This window comes from Mesoplodon bidens, assembly GCF_964165515.1.
Source record: "Mesoplodon bidens genome assembly, chromosome: 2".
In the NCBI taxonomy this organism is placed as follows: domain Eukaryota; kingdom Metazoa; phylum Chordata; class Mammalia; order Artiodactyla; family Ziphiidae; genus Mesoplodon; species Mesoplodon bidens.
In genome coordinates this window covers 168,695,523-168,711,409 of record NC_138177.1, presented here as the reverse complement: position 1 = coordinate 168,711,409, position 15,887 = coordinate 168,695,523, and the positions used below count along the sequence as shown (strand labels likewise).

At 48.5% G+C, this 15,887-nt stretch overlaps 1 protein-coding gene across 2 annotated transcripts in view; it reads right to left on the bottom strand.

Moving 5' to 3' along the window:
- Window positions 1-1,362, bottom strand: part of ASAP3 (ArfGAP with SH3 domain, ankyrin repeat and PH domain 3) — a 34,166-nt gene extending 32,804 nt beyond the window's left edge. For both annotated transcript variants that reach the window (XM_081225632.1, XM_081225633.1), the window contains exon 1: window positions 1,142-1,362. In XM_081225632.1, coding sequence (XP_081081758.1) covers window positions 1,142-1,270 — 129 coding nt within the window. In that variant the 5' untranslated portion in view covers window positions 1,271-1,362. The remainder of the gene's footprint in view (window positions 1-1,141) is intronic.
- Between the last annotated feature and the right edge of the window lie 14,525 nt (window positions 1,363-15,887).

Below are 15,887 nucleotides of genomic sequence, written 5' to 3'. Positions count from 1 at the left end.
GGAATGATTATGGGGCTTAATTGACAGACCTCTTTAGATAGGGACTGGGTCTCTTTGTCCTCATTTCCTTTCACAGAGCCTAGCCTAGTGCTTCTGCATATAGTGGGGGTACATGTTTTAATTAAAATAAGAAGCTTTGGCTTCCTTCCTTGGGCAGAACCAGTAGCTTAGAGTCCACCGCCTATGCAAGGTAGATTGTATTTTACTGGGCTGAGCAGAGGAGAGAGATTTCCCAAGACATTGGCCCAGGGTATTATGAACTATAAATCTTTGTGTCTACCACACAGTAGGTGCTCAGTATTCTTTGGTGAAGGATGGAAGGTGAGAGCTGCTGTTGAGGTCCAAAATGCCACACCAATTCAGGGCATCTTCTGAAAGGGAGCTGCAAAAACACATTATTCTTTGGCCCAAAGCCTCAGGGTGTCTGCCCTAGAATATTCCTGCAGAGGAGGCCGGGGAAAGTGCAGCAGGTCTGAAGAAAAGGAACTAGCTCCAATGAGCAGGGGAATGGGGTGGGGCAGCCTGCAAGGGCCAGAAAAAAGGCCTGGGATGCATTTCTGGAAAAGACAAAGAGGAGAGGGGAGGGGAAGGAGACTGTAAACTTGTGAACAGCCTGGCCAAGGTGAACCCCGGCTCCTGGCGCCTTCTCATGCGCATTCATTCCACAAACACCGGCCAAATCTCAGAACCAGCAGTCTGGGGGAGGGCGCCTCACTGTTCCCAGGGAGAAGTTAAGCTCAGGACTGAGGCTGGAAGGTCGGCTTCGCAGAAGGGGAGTGACTTGGGGGACGAACTTGTGGGGCTCCAAAGATGAAAACCCAAACAGATGCAGTGAGGCGCTGAGCAAACCCACAAGCGACGGCGCGGCAGGTCACGAAGAGCACTGGGGGTATGTCCCTCGACCTGTGAAGTCTGTCGTCGAGGTGACCTCGAGGACCCCCAAATGGTCCCTCGGGCCCTCCCCCAAACACTCGACGGTGAGGACGCAGATGTTTGAGATGCACTCTGTTCTCACAGCTCTAGGGACGGGGAAGGTTTCTGGGGCGCGGTAAGGAGGGCCATCGCAGTTCTGGTCACGCCTGTGAAGGTCAAGGCGAAGCCCTGCCGAGACCCCAGACCCCTCCCGCCTCGGCCCCCTCACCTCCTCCCGCGCCAGTGCTGCCCCGCGGCACCGGGGCATCTTGGCGGCGAAGGCGGCAGCCCCGGCCGGGGAGCTGAGGTCCTCTGCAGTGACGGCCAGGAACTCTGCGACGCTGAGCTGCTCGGGCATGGCGGGCGCGTGGTGGGGGCGCCGGGGCTGCCGGAGTGGGGCCCGGGGGTCGCTCGCCGCAGTGATCTGGGCCGGCCTCCCAGCTCGCCGCGGGCGCCGTCCTGGCCACCGCGCCGCCCCGCCCCCTCCGCGCCGCCCCGCCCCCGACTGCCTTTGCCCCGCACAGCCGCGTCCCCTCTCGTACTGGGAGCCCAGACGTTTCCCACTCCGCCCGCTTCTCGGCTCCGCCCACGGCCTTCCAGCCTCGCTCCCCACCTTAGCCTGGACCGCCCGTCCCCCGGCCCTCGCGGGCCTCCCAGCCCTGAGAGTCCCGCCCCTGGCCCCTCGCCCGGCTCCTCTGCCCAGCCCTCTGGCCTCCCATCCCCAGAGAGCTCCGCCCCTGGCTCACTGCCCCGCCCCCGGCCCATCGACCCAGCCCTCTGGCCTCCCATCCCCAGAGAGCTTCGCCCCTGGCTCACTTCCCTGCCCTCGGCCCCTCACGCGGCTCCGCGGCCCCGCGGCCCCGCCCCATGCCTCTCTGCAGGGTGCTTTGGCCTCCCTTTCTTAAAGCTGCCTCCCTCTCGGCACGTTCACGGCTCCGCCCCTTTGTCCCGCTCCCGGCCCTCCGAAGTCACCCTGCCTCCGAAAGCCTCGGTGCCCTATCTCCGCATCCCTCCTTAATACGCCTTGCGTTTTCCTCTCCTACCCATTAGTTCCCAGTCCTCATGACCTCAGCCCTTCAGCTTCACCCTCACCCAGCCCCTAGTCTCTCTCCGAAGCCCGGGGTGGTGGGGGGCAGGATCTCGGTGCCCCGCTCCGCCCCGAGTCGCCCCACCCCTCCCTTGCTCCACATACCCCGCTCTCGGCCTCTGCTCCTCGTGCAGCCAGGGCCGCCCAACCGCCCCTTCGCTCCTCCCCTAAATAGTGTGCCCCGCCTCCAAGGTCTTTGTGGCTCGGCGCCTCGGATAGCTGTGTGATTTGGGGAAAGTTACATCCCTTCTTGGAACCTCAGTTTTCTTCTCTGAAAAATGGGAAGTCTAATGCCCACTTGGTTGTGATGTTACGAGAAGGGAACCTTACACGTGCGTGTACCCAATAGGCGCTCAGGAACTGGCTCTCTCTTATCCGGCCTTCTCACCCACACCTTCATTCTTCCTGGGCTCAGTCTCCTGCCTTTCACTCCTCAACCTGGCTCACCAACCCCACCAGGCTAAAGATTGCCACTCCTCCCCACCCACTATCCTCTGCCTCTTGGGAACCACCTGTATATTTGGGTGGATGAGGGAGGGTGTGCAGGATAAAAATCCACTTAGATTTAGTTCTGGAGCCTGAAGTCCTCTGGAAAATATCAGGGAAGCACTGCGGTGAAGAACATTGGCTTTGGAGTCAGATAGGTCTAAGTCCCCATCCTGGTGCTGCTGTTGACCAGCTGTGTACAGCTGAGTAAATTGCTTGCTTCTCTAAGCCTGAATTTTCCACCTCTTGAAATGGCCTAATGGTAGGTATTTCACCCCACTAAGTGACTGAGAGGATTATGTAGTTTGCGTGGAAAAAAAACCCCAAAAAACTGAAAAGGTAGACACTAAAATATTACCAGCTGAGGATGTTATGAGTAATTTCTTCTTTTAGCTAATCTGTCTATCCTAACATTTTGGTAATGAATTTATACTATTTGTGGAATAGAAATGAAAGTTGGAAAAAATGTGTACAATCTGGTGGAGGAGACAGGACCAATAGGCTGTGAAATACAACTCCGGTTCCCCCCTCAGTCACCCTTCAACCCACTCTAGCCTGTTTTCAGCCCAAACTACTGCAAACAGTAATTTCATTTTTTGAAAAAGGACCATTTTCCTTGGTGGTCCTCCTCCTCTCTGACTGCTCCATCTTAGGGCCCTTTCTGAGGTGCACTTCCTCTGCGTGTATCTTAAATGCTGGACCCTCTGCTCTTCTCACTGTACTCAGGCTTCCTGAACACCTTCATCCAACTCCACCAGCTCTCTTTACACCATTGATGTTGATGTCTCCTGTGTTCGACTCCTCTGTAACAAATTAACGCAAACTTGGTGGCTTAAAACAACACATATTTATTCTCTTACAATCCTGGGGGTCAGAAGTCTGAAGTGAGTTTCACTGGACTGAAGTCAAGGTATCAGCAGGGCCACACTCCCTCCAAATGCTCTAGGGGAGCATCTGTTTCCTCACCTTTTCCAGCTTCTAGAACTGCATTCCTTGCATTCTTTGGCCTGTGGCCAAGTTCCTCCATCTTAAAGGGCATCTTGCTTCTGTGTCATATTACCTTCTTTTCTGTGGTCAAATCTCCCTTGATCTCCATCTTATAAGCACATTTATGGTTACATTTTTGGCCCACCCAGATGATCCAGGATAATCTCCCCATCTCAGAAACCTTAAACTAATCACATCTGCAAAATTCCTTTTGCCATATAAGACAACATTTACAGGTTCCAGGGATTAGGACCTGGGTATCTTTGAGGGCCATTACTGAGCCTACCACATTTTCCAAGGCTGAAGATTTATGTATCCAACCATTTATAGGATGGTTTCATGTGACTATCTCACAGACAGTCTATATGTCCAAAACCGAACTGGGCATCTTGTACCTCACTTCTGGTCCCAGCTCCTTCTCTGTCCCTGTCTGGGTGGAAGGCACCACTGTGCACTCCCTGAGGATCATCCTCCCCATCTCCTTCCACCAACTTACACTCAATCATTATCACTACCTCCTGAATGTCTCACAAATATAGCCACCTTCTCCAGCTCCTGGCCAACCCCAGTCCAGGCCATAGTACCTCTGACCTCCTCACCAGTCTCTCTGTGCCCAGTCTTGCATATCTGATCTGTTGCTCCCTTGATTAGAACTCTTCAATGGCCTCCATTGCTCTCTGGATGAAAGACAAACTTTTTTCATGGCTACCTGGTCCTGCATGATCTTTTGCTCCTGCCGTTTTCATTTTCTTCCTTACCTCTCACCCCTCCTTTCCTGCCATGAGCCAGGCTCTCTCATTATTCTTCCTTCTGCCCATAACACTCCCCGACCTCCTTTCAACTACTCAAATTAGATGTCAATTCCTCCAGGAAGCCTTCCCCAATGTCCTTCTTGGAACTCCCACAGGACCCGGTATCCCCTGCCCCAGCACTTCTCACTGAGAACTGTAATCACCTGTTTCCTGGTCTGGGTCTCTGGCCCACTTGTTTATTTATTGAGCACTTACTATGTACTAGTCACAGTGCCAAGGGCTATACAAGCAATAGCTCACTCAATATCCACAACAACCCAAGGAGTCAGGGAACATTATTCTTCCCATCTCTGTGTTATAGGTGGGAAAATCAAGGCTTAGAGGGGTTAATTTGTATAAAGTCAGAATGAAAATATAACCAAGATTTCAACCAAACTCTGCATGACTCCAAAGCTTTTGTTTTATTATTAATCACCAAACTATGCTACCTAACTATAAAATACTGCCTCTTATAAGTAGATATACATGTTCCATATATTCTCTCCTATAATTAAAACATGCCACCAACCAGAGGTAGAATACCATCGTAATATCTTGCAGGCTAACAAATTATTACTATTTTGTAAAGCAACTTCTTCAATGTCAAATCCTCTATCAGATACTCAAACCAAGAGACACATACTGCTGAGGGTGGGCCACTTTCTGAAGCATAATTTTTATTTCAAGACTTCTGGGAGAAAGTGAATAATAAATGGTAAGTAAATTACAGTATTATTTGGAAATAAGATAAACCCAGAGCTATATCAGGGTAGGTTGCAAAATTTTTAGGAATTTTCAGAGAAAACATGTGCCTTCAGGGAAATTTCAGTTGCTTCTAGTTATTTTCCCAGACCATCCTACATAAACATTCAGTTTACTAAGGCTATTTCAAGGAAAGAATTTGAGACACACTACTTATAAAATTGCTGTTTCTAGGTCCCTGGACCAGCCAGTGCAAATCCAGCTCCCTGGAATTCAATTGTTCACTCAATAAACATTTATCAAGCAGTTCTAGGTGTATTCCTGAGTGGAAAATGACAAGTGGGGAGGCTTTGGATACAAAGGTGGGCAAGATATAGAGCAGTTCTCAGGGAAATTGTATCCAAATAATCATACAATGCAAATTATAAATGTCCTTAACGAGGTGCTACGGGAATTAGGGGTGGGGAGGGGAAAAGAGTCCTTTCCCTGTCTGGCTCAGGGAAGATGGGGCAGCTTCCGAGAAGGACGGCACCTGAGCTGAGCCCTGAAGGATCTGAGGGAGTTGGGACAGGATGAGCAAAGAAAAAGACAGTACAGAAAAGTCCGTTCCCATCAGTGTGGAAACATGCTGTAATGTCTCCCATAATTAAAACAATTCCTCTTGAATTCTAACTCCTCCCTCCAGCTACTGCCCCCTTTCAGAAGTCCTTGAAAAGTCGCCACTATATTTACAGTATCGAATTCTTTCTTCTGATATTTTTCTTTTCAGTAAAATAACATTTTGCTTTTATTTAAATATTATGTGAACAATTCAATTACAGTGAAATTTTCCCAAATTTCCAGGTTTGGGGGAATCTTTAAGTAATCTATAGATGTTTGATACCACATCATGCCCAAGATTATGTTTATATTGGGTTAAAATAAACAGAGGATAAAAATGTAAGAATCCCAGTGTTTGATGTACCTAATGCAAATACTCTCTTTTAGTTTCACAACATTTATTTTTATTATTATTATTTTTTTAATTAATTTATTTAATTAATTTATTTTTGACTGTGTTGGGTCTTCATTGCTGTTCGCGGGCTTCTCTAGTTGTGGCGAGCAGGGGCTACTCTTCGTTGCGGTGTGTGGCTTCTCATTGCAGTGGCTTCTCTCGTTGTGGAGCACGGGCTCTAGGCACGCGGGCTTCAGTAGTTGTGGCAGGCAGGCTCAGTAGTTGTGGCACACGGGCTTAGTTGCTCCAGGGCATGTGGGATCTTCCCGGACCAGGGTTCGAACCTGTGTCCCCTGCATTGGCAGGTGGATTCTTAACCACTGCGCCTTCAGGGAAGCCCCGCTTCATAACTTTTAAAATAGAACCTCTTAAGATAGCTCCTCTTTATTTCTGCCTGCAACCAGTAGTATAGAGTCAGGAGCAGCTGCTTGGACAACTGTTCACCAGCATCATTGGATTATTGTGCTTGATTTTGGGTCGTGGGCAAACTGCCATCTGTCAAGAGGAGAATCTAGGATGTTGCTGGGACTGAGCAGCGGGGAGGGTGAGAAATGAACTCAGAGTGGCCCTGGAGGCAGCTCCAGGGAGCCAGTGGGCAGAGCAGTAGGAGTTTAGGAAGGAGGCCGTGCCTGTACTCTGATATTCTCTTAAACTACTACTGATCAGGCTTTTGCTCCCACTAACCACTGAAACTGCTCTCATCAAGGTCACCAGAGACCACCACGGTCCTGAACCCAATAATCACTGCTCAGTTCTCACCATGCTTGGCCTCCCAGCAGCTTCCTCCATGCTACACTTTCTTCACTTGGCCCCCAGGACACCACACTATTTTGATTTTCTTCCTCCCTCACTGATGTCTCCTTCTTTTTTTTTTTTTTTTTTTTTTTTTGCGATACGCAGGCCTCTCACTGCTGTGGCCTCTCGCATTGCAGAGCACAGGCTCCGGACGTGCAGGCCCAGCAGCCATGGCTCACGGGCCCAGCCGCTCCACGGCATGTGGGATCCTCCCGGACCGGGGCACGAACCCGCGTCCCCTGCATCGGCAGGCAGACTCTCAACCACTGCGCCACCAGGGAAGCCCTGATGCCTCCTTCTTGATCTCCCTTTCTGGTTCTTCCTGTTCTTTGTGATTTCTTAACACTGAGGACCCAGTCCTTGGTCTTCTACCCCCCTACCTCCATGCTCACTCCCTTGATGATCTCATCCAGTCCCATGACTTTAAGTACCATTTAGATCCTGATGATTCCCAAACTTATAACTCCAGCCTGGACCTCTCCCCTGAACTCCAGACTCCCATATCCCACCACCTCCTTGACACTCCCACCGGGAAATCTAATAGTGCATCTTGAACTTAATATGTTCAAAGCTGAGCTCCTGATTTCCCTTCCCAAACCTCTTTCCCCACATCAGGAGATCTGTTGGCTCTTCCCCCCAAATAGATTCAGAATCTACTACCCCACGTCACTGATCCAAGCCACATCATCTCTTGCCTGCATTCCTTTGGGTGCCTTCTGATTGGTCTCTCTGCTTCCACCCTTTGCTCCTCTACAGGCTATTCTCAACAGAGGAGCAAGTGAACCTTTGAAATGTCATGTCAGGGGCTTCCCTGGTGACGCTGTGGTTAAGAATCCACCTGCCAATGCAGGGGACATGGGTTTGAGCCATGGTTGGGGAAGATCCCACATGCCATGGAGCAACTAAGCCCTTGTGCCACAACTACTCAGCCTGCGCTCTAGACCCCATGTGCCGCAACTGCTGAAGCCTGTGCACCTAGAACCCATGCTCCGCAACAAGAGAAGCCACCACAATGAGAAGCCCGTGCACTGCAAAGAAGAGTAGCCTCCACTCGCTGCAACTAGGGAAAGTCCGCGCACAGCAACGAAGACCCAATGCAGCCAAAAATAAAATAAATAAATAAAAATTTAAAATATGTCATGTCAGATTATGTAGTTTCACACTTCAAAACCCTCTAATGGCTCCTCATTTCACCCAGACTAAAAGCCAAGTCCTTGCATGGCCTGCAAGCCCTATATAATCTGTCACTCTCTGACCTCATACACTCTTCCCCATGTTCTCCACCTCTGTTCCAGTCACACTGACGTCCTTGTTCCTTGAATACACTAGGCACACTCCTGCCTCAGGACCTTTGCACTGGTTGCTCCTCCTGCCTAGAATGCTCTTCCCCTGGATATCCACATGGCCAACTCCCTCTCTTTTATTCAAGTCTTAGCTCAACTGTCACCACCTGACCATCCTATTTAAAACTGCAATCTCCTGCCTCTTCCGCACACTCTCGATCACACTTACCCTGCTCTATTTTTCCCTATTGAGCACCTTTTAATACTTGTACCTTTTCACATGCTGCTTTTCTTATTGGTTTATTGTTTGCTCCCTCCATTAGAATGTAAGTTCTGTGAGAGTAGGAGCTTCTTTGTCCTGATTAGGGCTTTGTGGGGAACCAGGTTATGTGCCTAGGCTTTGGAGCCAGACTGCCTGGGTTTGAATCCTGGCTTTGCCATCAACCTTGGGTAAATAGTTTAATCTCTGTGAGCCTCAGTTTCCTCATCTGCAAAATGGGGGAATAATGGTGCCTCCCTCAAAGGGTTATAGAAATGATTAAGTGAGATAATGGATGTACAGGATTTAGCAGTAGTGCCTGGCATACAGTATATGTCTTAGCTCAATATGTGTTAGTTATTGTCCACTCCCGTGTCTGGTCCATAGAAGGCATGCAATAAGTATTTGATCAATCGAGTAGGTGTTATTAACCCCCATTTTACTGATGCCCAAAGTTACATGACCAGTGAGTGGCAGGGGCAGGTTTAGAATCCAGGCTTATTGGCGGTCAAAATCCCTGCTTCAGGGACTTGCCTGGTGGCACAGTGGTTAAGAATCTGCCTGCCAATGCAGGGGACACGGGTTCGAGCCCTCGTCTGGGAAGATCCCACACGCCATGGAGCAACTAAGCCTGTGCACCACAACTACTGAGACTGCACTCTAGAGCTCACATGCCACAACTACTGAGCCCACGTGCCACAACTACTGAAGCCCGCACTCCTAGAGCCCATGCTCTGCAACAAGAGAAGACACCGCAATGAGAAGCCTGCACACTGCAACGAAGCGTGGCCCCCGCTCGCCGCAACTGGAGAAAGCCTGCATGCAGCAACGAAGACCCAATGCAGCCAAATAAATAAAATAAAATATATAAATAAGTTTATTTTTTTTAAATCCCTGCTTCATCCACTGATCCATAATCTACCTTCTGGTGGTAGGTTCTAGGCTCACCTCCAGGGAGTGGAGAGTTCATGTTTCATGTCATGGACGAGATGACCAGAGACCAGAAGAAGTGAAAATGAGGACAGCCAAGGGAAGTGGATACAAAGGGGGCCTCCACCTCCCCCTTAGGATCAAGCCCATGCTCCTTTGCGTGGCCACAACCCCTTCCCCACCTAGCCCCATCTGCCTCTCCAATCCTCTCTCAGGAGAAGAAAACCAACCTCAGTCCAGTTCCTGAGGCTACCTCTCTTCTCATGCACAGTCTGTTCCTTCTGCCTGCATTACTTTTCCAGCTTCTTTGCCTGCTGACCTCCTATTCATTCTCATAACTCAGATGTCACAGATGTCACTGCCTCAGAAAGCCTCCCCTGATGCCCTGAGATGGTTTGGTGCCCTTCCCTTTGGTACCCCTGTGCCTCCTCATCATGTCTCACTTTGTTTCCTTGCTTCCCCCTCATTCCCTGGGTATGAAGACCCACCCCTATCTACCCTTCACTAGAATGAGAGCTATATGACCCTGTGGCCTCAAGTTGTGCAAGATGTTTCCTACCCAAAGATCCCCCAGGAACTGGAAAGTACCCAAGAGCCAAAGGAAGCTACTCTTCAGGGCCAAATGGTCTTTGTTTGCATATCCTCAGTTCAAGCCACCAACAGAGACTAATCTCAGAATCTCAACTTTTAAATTCCCTTGAGAGAGAGTTGGATGGCCCCAGCCTGCCTCACAAGAAGCTCCCAAGCCTCCCTGCTGCACACTTGACTGTGAATTGCAGTATACATCATGGCGCCCCCTAGAGGGGAGCAGTGCACAGCCTGCCCAGCTGGAAGGCTGGGCACAGTAACACTGAGTGTCCACTAGGGTGGGCCAGGCTCCCTGGGAGCTGTGGGAGCTGCCTACACCATATAGACTACAGGGCACCTATAGGGGCAATTTGCGGAGAAAGGTGTGGACTGATCAGATATACAAAGACCTGTAGTTGTCATCAGATTCCCAAAGGGTTCACAAACCCATAAGAGTTTTAAAATTCCTAAGGAGACATTTGGTGAACACATAAAAATATTCATATTAAAAGGGTATGTACGTGGGCTTCCCTGGTGGCGCAGTGGTCAAGAATCCGCTTGCCAATGCAGGGGACACGGGTTCGAGCCCTGGTCTGGGAAGATCCCACATGCTGCGGAGGAACTAAGCCCGTGCGCCACAACTACTGAGCCCATGTGCCACAACTACTGAAGCCCACACGCCTAGAGCCCGTGCTCTGCAACAAGAGAAGCTACTGCAATGAGAAGCCTGTACACCACAACGAAGAGTAGCCCCTGCTCGCTGCAACTAGAGAAAGTCCGTGCGCAGCAACGAAGACCCAATGCAGCCAAAAATAAATAAGTAAAATAAATAAATTTATATATTAAAAAAAGGGTATGTACGTGAATCCATCTGCACAGCCCGCCACCACCATTGTTTCTGAGAAGGGTGCTTGAGATGGGGTGGGTTTCCCAGGATATGAAATAAAAATGAAAATAATGATATCAGTTATCAGATTTACTCAGTGTAGGTACTTTTCTAAGCCCATTACGTACAATAACTCATAGAATGCTCTCATAGGTAGGTACTGTTATTATCCCCATTTTGTAGAATAGGAAACTAAGATAGGAGCAGTAAGGAACTTACCCAAGCTTACCAGTACTCAAGTGATGGAACCAGGGGACAAACACAGGGAATGTGGCTATAAACTGGTGTCCAGTGCCTGCGCGTCTATCTCCCGGCCTAGATGAAAGCAGATTCAAGCCGGGGTGGATAACTAAGTCCAAGTTGTCTTCACCAACTTCCTCATTGGAGGGGGGAGGATAGCCAGTCTTCCAACCCTCTGCCCCTGCTCCAGCCAGAAGGGCCCCCAGCACCTTTGGCTGAAGCCCATCCAGGCAACTTGGAGTAGAGACTATCATGTGAAGTCTTTTCTCAAGCCTAGTGGGGACAACCTTTGGAGACAGGCCTGTGTTTCCATCCTGGCTATGCTCCTTATTAGCGTGGGCAAGCCTCCATTTCTCCAATGGAAAATGGAGAGAATAGTGCCTGTCTCATGGGGTTGTTGTGAGGATTAAAGGAGAGTGTGCTCATAAAGTTCACAGCGCTGTAAGCGCTCAGAAAGCAGTTACTGCTCTTTTCATTCACCTTCGGTTGAAGAAAAGAAAACGCCTTACAGTTTTTTGGAGGTCTGTCTTATAGCTCTGGAGGTTGGAAGTCTGAAATGGGTTACTGGGCTAAAATCAAGATGTTGGATGGACTGTGTTCCTTCTGGAAGCTCTAGGGAAAAATCCATTTCCTTGCTTTTCCAGCTTCTAGAGGCTGTCTACATTCCTGGTGGTGGCCCCTTCCTCCATCTTCAAAGCCAGCCGTTTAGCACCTTGGAACCTCTCACTGACTCTGACACTGACTCTCCTTCCTTTTTCACATATAACGAACCTTGTGATTCCATTGGGCCCACCTAGATAAGCCAGGATACTCTCTCCATCCCAAGGTCAGCTGATTAGCAACCTTAATTCCACCTGCAACTATAAATTCCCCTTGCTATGTAATATAACATATTCATAGGCTCTGGGGATTAGGACATGGACATCTTTGGAAGGCCGTTACTCTGTCTACCACAGTGGTAAGTAAGAAAACAGTGTTGTTGGCCAAAGACATACTGGGACTTTGAGCCATGAGCACACCTGTGCTCAAAAGCCTACATGGCTCCCACTGCCTCCAGGAAAAGGGCCAGGCTTCTCAGCCTGGCAGGCAAGGCCTTTCATGAACTGGCCTCCATCCCATTTATGAACAGGCACTTTCTGGTCTCCTTGCCTCTGCTCTACCTGAAAGGCCTTTTCTTCCAGTTATGATCATTAAAATCCTTCCATTCATCATCGCCAAGTTCAAATCTCATCTTTTCCATGAAACCTCTTCAGAACCCCCAGAACAACTCTCCCTCCACTGACACTATTACAGAATGTCTGGACTGGAGTTATTTGTGTTATGTCCCGGTTTGGGTTGGTCCCCATCTGACTGTGGGCAGCTGAAGTACAGAGACTACTGTAGCAACGGTCTGTGGTTCTCACACTTGAGTGTGCATCAGAATCACCTGGAGGGCTTGTTAAAATACAGGATTCAGGGCCCAACATCCAGAATTTCAGATTCAATAGATCTTCAGTGGGACCTGGAAATCTGAATTTCTAACAAGTGCCCAGGTGACCCTGATGCTGTTGGTCTGGGGAACACACTTCAAGGACCACAAGCATGGAAGTTGAGGTGGTGGCATGAGGCTAGACTTGGATCTCAGCTCTGCCTTTCATTGCATGACTTTGGATACATTCCTTGCTCTCTCCGAGCGGCTCGCTCATCTCTAAAAGGATTCCCTGCATTTGGATTCCCTCCCTACCCCATTGGGTTGATGTAAGGAGTAACAGGCTTAGGACAGTGCTATGCACCTTTCTGGTACTGAGTAAATGGCATAGAGCTCTATGTCTATAATTTCCCTCTCCCTGTATTTTGGCTTCCTAGTGGGTATTCAGTAAAAACTTGTGAGTTGGTTTTAGGGAAAACTACTGATTTGGACCCTGATGAAGAATGTTGGCAAAATGAGAATAGCTAAAATAGCCAAGTTGCATATGTCTGGGTCAAAGGAATCCTAATTACCTTCACATTGGGGAGCATTTTCCTTCCATGACTGGTGACCACACAGTACAATAACAATCATGTGTATCGTCACGACGGACTGCAGATCAACTGTGTTCTAAGTTCATGGGCATTTATCCAACACATGCTTCCCCAGCATCTCCAAGGAGCCAGCCTGGTGCCCACTGGTTTGGCTCAGGGGATGCACTGCCTGGAGAAGAAGACTCCTTGTGGCTGGGACATTGCCTTCAAGCTTCCCTGAGGACCTGTTCCCTTAGGATGCCAAACACACACACACACACACACACACACACACAACCATGCTTCTGCTGCCGCTCCTGGTGCAGAGCATCTTCTCCCGACTTACATTTGTCGGACACAAGTCTTTTTTTTTTTTTTTTAACGGTACGCGGGCCTCTCACTGTTGTGGCCTCTTCCGCTGTGGAGCACAGGCTCCGGACGCGCAGGCTCAGCAGCCATGGCTCACGGGCCCAGCTGCTCCGCGGCATGTGGGATCTTCCCGGACCGGGGCACGAACCCGTGTCCCCTGCATCGGCAGGCGGACTCTCAACCACTGTGCCACCAGGGAAGACCCGGACACAAGTCTTGATCTTCATGGGCAAAGGGCTGTGTCTGTTTCCCCAGCATCTAGCATTGTACATACAAAGGAAACATCCAAGGTCAGAATGCAGCCCCCACAATGCCAGTCAGGAGACTGGGCACATGATGGTTAAGACCGTGAGTCTTGGAGTTCAGCTGACCAGATTCCAGTCCCATCCCATTTTCTCCCTTGCCTCACCCTAGTCACAATCCTGTCTACTACATCTAGCTGTGTGACCTCAGTCAAGTAACTTCATCTCCCTGAGCCTCACTGGGGATAATAATACCTATTCTATAAGGTTTTGGGGAGATAAAACAAAACCGGTCCTGAATGGTCTCCACAGGGAGAGTTTTTTCCCCAATTTCGGCTTTTGGCAGAGTGGCCACCAGAGGGCAGTGGTCCCCATGCTGGGAAAATAACCTGCCTGATGATCTGTGATTCCTTTGAAGGAACAATTGAAGGAACACACACACACACACACACACACACACACACACATCTGCACACGCGTACACCAGGAAGGTATGTGGCCTTGATTGGGTCAACACAGCCACTGGCCAACAGATGAGCATCCTGCTGGTCACTCTCCTCTGTGGTCACTTGAGGATCGGCATGAGCCTGAGACCAGTGAATTGGCATTTACTGGGACATTCTATTCTTTATACCCTAACCATGGGGCCACCTGGCCTTTTCCAAAGTGGTTCCTTCTGCTTGCTGTGCAGCCTTTTCCCCCTCTTTGCTTTGGCAAATGTCCTATTCAGGTCCATCCCACCATGCCCTCTCTGAGTTCATTCTTCCATAGATGGGGTCCATCTAGGTTCCCAAAACACTCTATTGCCTCCTTAATGGTAGCATTTAGAACACCCATTAAATTACTTATGTGCAGTTTAACTGGAGGTTAAGAGTAAGGACTCTTGGGGACCTGCAGCCTGGGTTCTGTCACTTACTGTGTAACTGTGTGCACATTACCTAACCTCTCCTAGTCTCAGTTTCCTCATTTGTAAAATGGGGCTAATAACAATATTCAACACATAGGGTTTTCCTGAAAACTACACAATATTATGAATGCAAAGCCCTGGTTTGATGAACAAATGAATGAGTGAGTGAGTGAATGCCTATTAAAACCCATGGAGTTGTGAAAACTATAAAACATTGATAAGGGATATCGAAGATCATTCAAAGAAATGGAAAGATATCCCATGCTCTTGTGTTGGAAGAATTAACATTGATAAATATTAATACTACCCAGAGCAATCTACAGATTTAATGCAATCTCTATCAAAATACCTATGACATTTTTCACAGAACTAGAACAAATAATCCTAAAATTTATATGGAACCACAAAGGACCCAGAATTGCCAAAGCAATCCTGAGGAAAAAGAACAAAGCTGGAGGTATAACCCTTCCAGACTTCAGACTATACTACAAAGCTACAGTAATCAAAACAGCTTGGTATTATGGCCAAACGTTACATGAAAAGATGCTCAATATATACACATAACTGAATCACTTTTTTGTACACCTGAAACTAACACAACACTGTAAATCAGCTATACTTAAAAACAAACAAACAAACAAAATAAACCAGCATGGTATTGGCACAAAAACAGACATATATATCATTGGAACAGAATAGAGAGGCCAGAAATAAATCCATACACCTATGATCAATTAATCTACAACAAAGGAGGCAAAAATATACAATGGAGAAAAGACAGTCTCTTCAGCAAGTGGTGTTGGGAAAGCTGGACAGCTACATGTAAATCAATGAAATTAGAACACTCCCTCACACGATATACAAAAATAAACTCAAAATGGTTTAAAGAACTAAATATGGGACTTTCTTGGTGGTCCGGTGGTAAAGAACCCACCTTCCAATGCAGGGGATGGGGGTTCAATCCCTGGTCAGGGAACTAAGATCTCACATGCCATGGGGCAAATAAGCCCGCGTGCCACAACTACTGAGCTCATGTGCCTCAACAAGAGAGCCCACGTGTTGCACCCTACAGAGCCCGTACGCTCTGGGCCCACGCACCACAACTAGAGAGAGAAAAAAACCCTCACGCCACAACTAGAGAGAAGCCCACATGCCGCAACGAAGAGCACCCTCTGCAACGACAGATCCTGCATGCCTCAGCGAAGATCCCACATGCTGCAACTAAGACCTGACGCGGCCAAAAAAAAAAAAAAATTATATATATATATATATAGAGAGAGAGAGAGAGAGAGACAGAGACAGAGACAGAGACATATATATATATAGAGAGAGAGAGGGAAAGAGAGAGAGAGAGAGACATGATACCATAAAACTCCTAGAAGAGAACATAGGCAAACATTCTTGGACATAAATCTCAGCAATATTTTCTTACATCAGTCACCCAAGGCAAAATAAATAAAAGCAAAAACA